Consider the following 11,039-nt stretch of genomic DNA (forward strand, 5'->3'; position numbering starts at 1 on the left):
CAGAGCTACTAGATCACTTAAATTACACAATTGAAAGCATATGTGTATTGTTTGTGTATTTATACACAAGCACTCATATATATTCAAATAATTTAAAACAAAATTTCATTTACCTGTTACTACCACACACCAAATCCGGTCGTTGGTACTTGCTGGCTGGTGTAGCCACTAGGTAACAAAAGCTCAACACTGCGCCCTCACATCCTGGAGCACTTCTGTTGTCTTTTGTACGTGTTTTCAGTTTTTACGTGTTTTGGGGTTTGTACGTGCTTCTGAGTCTTTATGTGTTTTGGAGTTTGTACGTGCTTCTGAGTTTTTACATGTTTTGGGGTTTGTATGTGCTTCTGAGTCTTTACGTGTTTTGGGGTTTGTACGTGCTTCTGAGTCTTTACGTGTTTTGGGGTTTGTACGTGCTTTGTCTCTAGGGGCCACCGTAAATATACTTTTATTTATTCACTCCACATAAAATGTAATAAATAAATCATATAATACAAAAACCAACTATTAACATTTCAACTTTTAACTATTTAAATTTTCAGCTTTTTCCTTTACAAATTTAAAGTGAAACAACACAAAACACTGCAAACCACAACACAATTAAATATAAATTAAAATATGAAAACAAAAAGAAGATGCACATTCTCTGTCATATGGGCCTGCATGAATAAGCTTTCTGAATCCTTTATCATCTGCAACTGAAAATAGTTGTTGATAATTACTATACCTTTCTAATCCCTGGCTCTCTTTCTCTCTCTCTCCCTCCCGCTCTGTTCCTGTGCTACTGCGAGTGTAACTACCGCCCCTCCCCCCTCTGCCCAGCGCAAAGCACAAGGCTGCAGAGTGAAGCGGGAAAAAAGTGCGAGAGAGAGTGAGAGAAAGAAAAAAAAAAAAAGAGAACCCCACAGCTCGCGATAAGGAGCTGGCTCGCGCCATCCACGTCTTTGACGTGCGCGTCTTTGACAGCTTTCGTTCACAACCGACACATAGCAATTTCTACAATACTATTACTGTTACTTCTCTGCAGTGTTTAAATGCTTACATATACACACACAGTTACTGCCCCTCCACACATACCACTCGGTTCTGCTTCTATGCCCCAGCTTTGTTTACTTTTTCCCGCCGAGGCTTCTAGACTTCTGATTGGCCAACATTTCTGCACGGTTAGGAATATAGCGCCACCTGTTGCTTTGGCATGTTCCTAGCAGCGTTTTCCTTCATTTCTGCCTTTACGTGTGGACGGGATTATTTTTTTAAAACGAAAACGGAAAATCTCCGTTCTCAAAAATACCCGTGTACGTGTGGACGTAGCCTGAGTTACTGAGTGTGTTTCCATATTTGTAAACATTGTTAGGTATGTCAGTTTTGCCTTACCCTTGTGTGTTTGCTGGCTTTTTCTTCTGGCTTTTCTAATGTTTCTGCTAATTTTTCACAGTTGAAAAACAAGTAGTTTTGAGAAAACTTTTTTCAGCTGGCCATTTTGCTTTTCTGAAATGTCTGCTTAACTTATTACTTTTCTGCTAAATCATAGTATTTCTGCTACTATATTACATTTCTACTAAGTTCTACTAAGAGTTTCTATTTATAAATTATACTATTATACTACTGTATACTAAGTTCTACTGTTACACCATTTCTTCCAAGTTTTCATGTTTGTGCTAAATATGAAAATTTCTGCTGAATTACAATACTTCTGCTATGTTGTTGTGTTTCTGCTAAGTTATTACCTTTTTTCTAAGTTGTTATGCTTCTGTAAAATTATTAAAAGTTCAACTACTTTTCAAATAATGACTTTAGCTTCTTCAGGAATAAGTTTAAGCTGTTTGATAGATCAGAAAATATAATATAGACGGGCTTCACACAGTGTGTGTGTCTGTGTGTGTGTACCAGCTCCAATTACAGAGCCAGCATTCCTCACTAGTTTGTCTCCTCTCCTTGCATCCTTGTGCCTGATGATGCCCCCCCCCCCCCCCCCCCCCCCCCCCCCCCCCCCCAACAGACTGCAGCAGACTGAGTGCTGCAGATGTCAAGTGACATTTCTGAAAGAGAGGCTCTGACCCTTTTGAATTCCACTGACAGTCCTGAATGTCTGAACATCAGTTTGTGCCCTGAAGCACAAAAGCACTCCAGTTAGGCAGCAGCACCATGATCAGCAGCAAGTCCACCTCTCAATGAGTCCAAAAACAGATGAAGTGGCCAAGTCAAAGTCTGGACTGAAATCAGACTGAGGTGCGTCAGCGTTACCTTAAATATGTGTCTGAAGTCCAACAATCCTCCAAATAAGAGTGGACCAAGATTCCTCCACAGTGACTCACTGCAGGACCACAAACACGTGACTGCACTTCCTGCTGCAGAGGGTGGAACAACCAGGTATTAGGTTTAGGGGGCAGTTACTTTTGCACACAGGGCAGGTTTGGGGAGAGTTTTTCGCTTTATAAATGAAACCATCATTTAAACAATACTGTTTGTATTATCTTTATGATCTTTGTCTAGAATGGAAACAAGTTCATCATGTAAAACATCAAACAGACCTTCTTCTCAACACACCCACTCTCCTGTTGGCATATCTCTGCTGTTCCCTCTTCACCAGTGGATCAATGGATTCATGTAAATGTTGAAATGTGAATGACAGCCATGAGAATAATCTAAATGTACATCCACCACATGGTCAAATATTACTGAACCAGTGGTCCAAACCTCCACAGGATGTCGGGATCTGTCTGTGGAAGTTTCCAGGTTCATTTGTTTGGATCACCTGGAGAGTTTCCCTCCTGCAGGGTTTTCCTCTCTATCAGCAGTGCTCACATCTGTGCAGCCCGTCCAGTTTTCCCAGCAGAGGAGGAGACATTTCAGGGCTGGTTAATAATTTTTGATCTAACTGCAGCACAGACTCGACTCTCACCCTTCCATGTTTTAGACATGCTGTGCTGGATTGCCTGCTTCTTTCTGGGCTTTTTATTTTGGGGCTCAGCTCATGGGGTTCCCCAGACAAACGCCCGGCCCGACGTCACAGACCAGGAGCTGTTCTGGGGTTCGGACCAGTACGACTTTGCTATAGTGCTTCCTGCTGCTGGGTTGGAGTGTTTCTGGCACTTTGCTCACCGTGGAGAGAGATTTTACTTGAACTTCATGGTAAGAAGAAAACTCTGTGTCAAGCTAAGTGAAGCCACCTGACATGTAGTCTGTTTTCCCACAAATGTCAGATTAGCATGGGCACCAGCATCGGTACCATCTGTTGAAAAGAGCTCACGGTGGTAACATCAAACAGGATATTTTACACTGACAGAGCTGCTCGTGATCCTGCAGTGTGTGGACGCTCTGTATGGTTTTTAACTCTGTATTGGTTTTGTAGGTCCAGTGGGTGATGGGAGTCGGCCATGACAGACACCTGTCTGTCACCGTCAACACTCCGAGTGATGTGCTGCTGTCTACTGTTGACGATGCAAAAGGCCAGATCAACTTTGAGGCTGCAGAATCAGGTAGCTGTGTGTCTGCTGGGTAGCTCTTCCATGCTGTTATTTCACTTCAGCTGAATGCAATGAACAGATTGTAGGAAATTATGTCTAGTAATTCACTTTAACATTAAATGTTGATACAACACAAACTCTCGTAGAGGATATAAAGTCAGAGATATACATGTTTTAAAGGTGAGCAGCCAAATCATTATTAAAACACAAAAACACCTTGTTAGCGTTAGCTGGTAGATTAGCATTTGAGATTTCCAAATTTTTATTCTCATGATACAGGTCGTCCCACTGCATCTCACCCTGCAGGAGTTTTACAGAAATGTTCAATAAAATCTTCTAATTTTCATCATGTTTTTCTGTAATGGTGCCTGGGTGGTTACTTTAACTCTGCTATATGGAAAAAAAAAAAGAAAAACATCTTGACTTGTCTACTTCCAGGTTTCTATCAGATGTGCTTCAGCAACTTCCACAACCGTTTCGGCTCGATGCAGATTTCCCTCAGCTTTGGTGTTTACTATGACACCTACCAAGATCCCTCAAAGAGCAAGGAGGAGGAGGAGAAGAAGGAGATCAGCAAAGAGCTGAACAACACACTGAGCGTCATCGAGGTACACATAGCTACCTGCTCTTATAGTTGTTATAGTGTTGTGGTATCTGTGGCAGTACTGACAGCAGTTGGTGAGCCAAAACAAGTCAAATGTATTTAAACTTCACACTTAAGTTCAAAGTGTTTCACAATAGGGCTGCCACAAACGATTATTTTGATAGTCGACTAGTCACCGATTATTTTTGCGATTAGTCGACTAATCAGATCATCATCCATTGGACGTAAAACGTACAGCTTATTGCACCAGCAGCATCTGCTTTTATATAACTATCATTAGCTTACAGCTTTAAGTGTTTAAGGTGCTAACTAAAAATAAAGACAAGATGATAGTTTATTAAATTTTAATGAAATTTTCAGATTGTTTCGGTGAAGTTTAATAAACTCCTTGCTATCTAAAATATAACAGGACACCGGAGTAAATTCTCCAGCAGCTCACACTTCTGATAATCAGCTGTCTGCTTGATGTTTATTCAGCTGTGTAAAAACTATAACTTTAATCTCAGCCAAACAGATTTACTCAGGAACAAATGAAATACTAAAAAAAGCCAAACAATAACATTTTTAAGTTATCTAAGTGACTTATATATCATGTTTAACCTGAGTAGCGAAAGACGGCGGTGGGTTTGAAAACGATTTGCCGGGAGTCCGGTGTTCTCACGGCTCTAGTTAGCCTAGCCCCCGGCTAGCTATCGAGCTAGTGGCTAACAGACGTCTCCGAAAACGTCGGAGCGCTTTTGAAAATATGTGGTGTCTTGATAAACTGAGCAGATATTTGAGGTTTACACAGCTACATTCTCGCCTGAAAATATGTTAAACGTTTATTTTGTGACCCAGAAAGAATAATAAGAGTAATATTAAAACTAACTAGCTGCCGCCATTGTTGGAAACTGAGCTGGGCTGCGCTATGAATTCTGGGACAGCTTCTTCTTCTTCGGGGTTTAACGGCAGCTGGCATCCTTGTACATGCAGTGCTGCCATCTTCTGTTTCAGTCCGTTATTACACTCTTAAATCCTACTACTTATTCCTGCGGCTTTTGTGATCTTACAAAGCTTCAAACGACGCGTCGACTATTAACTCAGTCGTCGACGATTTTGACAGTCGACGTAATCGTGACTAGTCGACTAATCGTGGCAGCCCTATTTCACAAAATGAATTAAAAACAGTAACTGGTAGCCGAGGCGGGATTGTTGGAGTTTGACACATCAAAAGTGAATAAACAGATTTTTATACCTGCGTCTGTTCCGCTGTGTCAGACTACGACCCACAAAGTGGAGACCTACGTCTTTCACATGTTCCGGCACTACAGCTTCAGTCGGATGAGAAATAGCGCAGACTACTTCCTGCTGCAGTCCAACTCAAAGTACATCACCTGGTGGTCGATGGCCCTCAGCCTCCTCATCGTCACCTCTGGGTACCTGCAGCTACTCTTCCTCAAAAGCCTCTTTGTCAACAATACCGGCACAGAGGGCGAGAAGCCTCGATGCTGATGGACTCAAACGAAAGCCAAAAGAAAAAAGAATAAAAAAAAATAAAAATGTCTGGATTTTTTGTGGAGGAAAGGCAGACACGAACAAATTCAAAAGCAGTGATGGTTCTTTCTCCTTGAATGAATAAATATTAGAAATAATCATGTTAAGACTTTGTGATGCTTTTCCAAACAGACTCGATCAGTTATCTTTTTCACAATATACTGCATTGATACAGTTTGATAACAAATAAAAACAATAACATATATGTGATGGTGATTTTAAAAATATGTAAACATATTATACTGATAGCTACCAGTACTCTCCAGAAACCATTCATCAGCTGTTTGCAGAATCTACAGGTTGGCATAGCAATGGGCGGTTGCCGAGGGGTTAATGACCGGTCTCTAGGCCAGCATGACGGGGCAATAGCAGCTAATCACCGAACACTTACAACGGGTTGGGAATGATTGGAGGTTCAATGGTTTCCTACAGGTCTCTGGGCCTTTGTGACACAATATGAGTAGATTGTGTTGCAAGTTATGGGGCTTCTGTGTTCACATCTGCTCTGTATGACATTAAACTCCAAGGACAAAAAAAACTGCAAATTTGAGTGTTTCGAGCAGTCTGAAGCCTGAGCTTTTAGCTTACATGCACTGACATTATTATTAAAAATGTAAAATAAAAGATGTTAAACCATGTTTCATATGAACATCCAGAACACAAAATATATGATGGGAAAGACAGAGGAGCAGAACAAGTTCATCTAAAGGCAGATGTTGCTTAAGGAAGTGGATGAGAAGCCAAGTATAATAAAACGGACCGCATGTTTTAAAAATGTGTTTTGTTTAAATGTTAACAAAACAGAATTTCAAGGTTGAGGTTTGAAAAACTGTAAAGTCCAGAAATCAGTGGTTAATGTCACTTTGTTGATAAAGTGTGCTGGTAGAAACTGGAATTGTGGTTTCCTGTTAAAATGTTACCAGATCCAGCATTTATGTGTGACTTCAGACTTTATACATAATAATGACCCAGACTGAACACTGCAGTTATAATTGATCTGAATTTCAGGGGTGGCACCACACCTCCATACACGTCACTTGCTCTCCTATGTCTATATATGACACCCTCGCCTGCCGGCACTATAACCTGTTCGTTATTGTTTCCATGCCTCACCCATCTCCCCTTTCACTTCTCATTAGTATCTGCACAGCCTGGGACCTGCCTCCAGTCCCCTCTGAGGATAGTATTTTGCAGGCATCTGTATTCAATTCAATCTTATTTATATAGCACCAAATCACAACAACAGTCACCTCAAGGTGCTTTATATTGTAAATAGTAAATGGCATTTGAGCGCATTTAGGGAACCTTTTTTTCTGTTCCAGTAAAGGAAGCGCCACCCATGCGGCCCGCGCAGTGATATGAACAGAGCCAGATCAGGTGACGTGACTCATTTTTACCGAAGCGTAGAGCTGCCACCCAGGCAAAAGAAAAATACAAGTGTATCACGTTATACCGTGAAAAGTTTATTGTTCTAACAAGATACTTTTCATGTTTGAACAACATAATATCACGTTCGTACAATATAATTATCACGTTCATACAATATAATTATCACGTTCGTACAATATAAATATTATATTGTATGAACGTGATAATTATGTATATTGTAATAACGTGATATTATGTTGTTCAAACATGAAAAGTATCTTGTTAGAACAATAAACATTTCACGTTATAACTTGATACACTTGTATTTTTCTTTTGCCTGGGTGGCAGCTCTACGCTTCCTTACGTTTTGCTTTTCTGCTCTCTGCTGCTCTGTCAAAATAAAGCCCCCCGAAGAACACAGCAGAAAACAGAAAGCATATGTCAGTTAAACGCTGATGAATCCCTCTTGTCTAGTTTACATAATACTTATTAAACAATGACAATAGCAATGCTAACAGAACTGGTATATGCGAACAATTAATAACCAATCAGAGAGATTCATCAAGTAACATGTGAACATTCACTGCCTGGAACAGCGTATGGATGCTAGGGCCTCAGAATCTCCAGCTACTGGCTGCTGTGCTACTGTAGACTGAGGGCAACCAGCTATGTGATGTAATTCACTTATTCACCACAAGGTGTCACTGCTGTTCCCAACAACACTCACGCTACAAGGTAAGAGTCCTCTTTGTTGTGTCAGGTAGTGATGGAGACATATACAGCTACATTCCTGTTCATCAAAACATCATTGCAGACAAATAAGGTCTAAATTTACCTGACCTGAGTGCATCTCTTAGAAACAAAATATCACCTCTCATTCTATTGGCTTCATGATGTAAACAATGACGTGCATGCAGCGCAGGTACCACCTCCAACTGTGCAGCCTTACTGGGTTTGCTGTGAAATATTTAAAGAGATCAAATATTTGCCCCTCACATCAAACTGGACTCTATGAACTAGAATTAGTTAAAAAACAATTGGTTAACATTTCTGTTTTTACATTTACGATTTCACATGCAACGTCTTTTCACAGAGGGCCACTTCCTGTGTGGATGAAGCAAACCGACAGCAGGCAGTTGTGATTCGCTGGCTGTGACTCACCTGAAGCGTTACAGGCCTCTCTGCTTGGACTGTTGGGCTGAGGCTCACCTGGGTCAGGATTGGACCGATAACTTTGTACTTTTACTCTACATTTTAACACCATCTCGCTGTATTTTACACGCTTGTTACTTTAAGACATTTGAGGGCAGTCAGTATTTCACTTCCTGCCTCCAAACATCAAACGGATCTGAACCAACATGGAGGAAACAATAACACATATGTTAATAATAATAATAATACAGTGCAAACAATGACGGAGCCAAAAACAAATAACTGGACAATGATGTAGCTGAGCTTGCGTGCTGCTTTGGCGGTGAGTATTTACTGGGTTTGCTGTCGTCACTGCGGATGCTGAACACCAGTTTACACCTCGTTGGTTTTAGATAAACGAGGCTAACGCAGATCGTTGTGTCTGCTGCTATACGTCAGCACAGAGATGTTTCAGATAAATCACCTAAAAAACAAGAATGAAATTGACATTCATTGTCCTCCTGAGCAGCAACACTTGTGACCTCCACTGAGATTTTACCCTGGAGTCATTTTTGTTAAAACCAGCAGCAGTTTAATATTTTTAACTATGCTTTGAAAGTGTTTTCTTCAAATGGGAATTTAGAGTTGAAACGTGTTGTATTCAGCAGCCACAGGCTAAATCCTGCCCTTCACTAACTTTAATACATTTTGAACTGCCGGGTTGTAGCTGTGGACACAGAAGAGTGCACCTCTGCTGCATTTGCAATAAAAAGCTGACCAACGCAGAATGAAACTTAAAGGGAAGTTGGTGCCGGAGACAAAGAGAAACCCGTGCATGGATCTTCTCTGTGGACACAGAAGAGTGCACCACTTTTAAGATTAAATTAAATTTGCTAAAGCATATAGTTAAGGCTGGACCAGGTGACCCTGAATCCTCCCTTAGTTATGCTGCAATAGACGTAGGCTGCCGGGGGATTCCCATGATGCATTGAGTTTTTCCTTTCCAGTCACCTTTCTCACTCACTATGTATTAACAGACCTCTCTGTGTTGAATCATATCTGTTATTAACCTCTGTCTCTCTTCCACAGCATGTCTTTATCCTGTCTTCCTTCTCTCACCCCAACCAATCACAGCAGATGGCCCCGCCCCTCCCTGAGCCTGGTTCTGCTGGAGGTTTCTTCCTGTTAAAAGGGAGTTTTTCCTTCCCACTGTCACCAAAGTGCTGCTCATAGGGGGTCATATGATTGTTGGGCTTTTCTCTGTATCTATGAAGCGCCTTGAGGCGACATTTGTTGTGATTTGGCGCTATATAAATATATATATAAATAAAATTGAATTGAATTGAATTGAATTGAATTGAATTGCGCTCATTTATGAGAAACAGGTGGAGTTTCTACGCCCAAAGATAAAGATCATTCCTCAAATGCATTCTTTTGTAAAAACAAACTTACAGTGAATGTGCAGGTGAACACGTATCAGTGCCGCTCTGTTATCCTGCTTAACCTGCAGTAACCGATTCAAGAGATTCCCCACCCTACCCCCCGATGCACAGACCGAGTGGAGAGCTCACAAATGTGTCTTTTTTCACAACAAATTCTCTCTTAATGAAAGAACTAGAACAGCTGATCACGTCCTTGACTGTTAACGTGAGCGTGTCCATTGCTCAAATGAGCTGAGCTTTAAATAAGCAGAAGTGTTTCTTTAATACAGCAGTTAAACGTGGACCCAGCTGCTGCCACTGGGTCCAGTTTTACACGTTTGTATGAAAGTATATTTAAAGTTTCATTTACCCCTAAAGATGCAAAATGCTCTTCATGCTTAGTTAGAAACTGCATTATTTATAAATGTGGAAATTATTTATTTATTATTATTTATTTTAAAAAAGGAGAACACTGAGGTCGATTAGCTCAGAACTTTGTTTTATATCTTCTCTTTGAACAAGATAGAAATTTAGGAGTAACATGGCCTTATTACAAACAGCCTATTTATAGGCTGTGTCTATGAACTAAAATTAGTTTAAACAATTGGTTAACATTTCTGTTTTTACGTTTGGCTACGCACGTTTAGCTTCATTTCTGCAGTTCCACAATAGTATGTGTGTTTTATCCCTGGTATGATGTTCAGCTGCTGACGGGACAGAGATCTTTGGCGTCATGATGCAAAAACAACCTTTATCTTCACGGCGATGTCACACAGACTTTTACACAGACAACTTTTCGGCCTCTGCCCAACCATCATCGAGATGTATGACAACATGAAGGACAACGACGAACGCTGCAGGCGGATTGCTGACAGGGTCAGAGATTTGGAGGGGCTGGTTTTAACCGTCAAAGAAAGGGGATCAGGCAGAAACTCTGGCGCTGTGGAGAAAGCGCTGAAGGAACTCCACACCATCTTGAAACATGCTGAGAAACTGGTGTCAAAATTCATGACATCATGAACTTAAGCAGTTCATGATGTCAGGCAGCATTGGAGCAAAGTTCAGCGAGGTGAACCAAAGACTCAATGAGAACTTCCAGATGCTTTCTGGAGCTCTGCAGGTTGAGCAGAGCGACATACTGCACAAGGTGTATGAAACTGTTTTAGGGCGCCCCTACACACCGCTGCCTAACCCCCAGCAGCACCGCCTATCCCCTCTCCTCCCGTGCCTGCCGCCTACATCATGGCACCCATGCGGGCTTCGACGCCTGTTCTTGCCCAGCCTTTCTGCAAAACGACAACAGCTCGCATTCTTGTCTCCAATAACATCCCCCCGAAGCCCGTCATTAGAGTCGCCAGAACTGTTTCACCGATGGGTTTTCAGCTCTACTAGTTTGGCCAGTCACTTTGCATGATTTGTGATCAATAATAATTCCTATTTAATCCTCATGGGCCTTCATTCCTCCTGGAAGGTCTTCTTGACTGGGAAGCTGTGAAGGTAACTTTCATTCTTTTTTTT

The 11,039-nt window shown here is 41.3% G+C and overlaps 1 protein-coding gene across 1 annotated transcript; it reads left to right on the forward strand.

Annotated features, from left to right (window-relative positions):
* The first annotated feature begins 1,991 nt into the window (after window positions 1-1,991).
* tmed6 (transmembrane p24 trafficking protein 6) lies at window positions 1,992-5,574 on the forward strand. Its single transcript, XM_085165431.1, has 4 exons — window positions 1,992-3,129; window positions 3,350-3,476; window positions 3,903-4,072; window positions 5,326-5,574. Exons 1-4 carry the CDS (start codon window positions 2,704-2,706, stop codon window positions 5,557-5,559), a joined length of 957 nt encoding a protein of 318 aa, XP_085021557.1. The 5' UTR covers window positions 1,992-2,703; the 3' UTR covers window positions 5,560-5,574.
* Window positions 5,575-11,039: the final 5,465 nt, after the last annotated feature.

This window comes from Neolamprologus multifasciatus, chromosome 7 (genome assembly GCF_963576455.1).
Source record: "Neolamprologus multifasciatus chromosome 7, fNeoMul1.2, whole genome shotgun sequence".
Lineage (NCBI taxonomy): Eukaryota > Metazoa > Chordata > Actinopteri > Cichliformes > Cichlidae > Neolamprologus > Neolamprologus multifasciatus.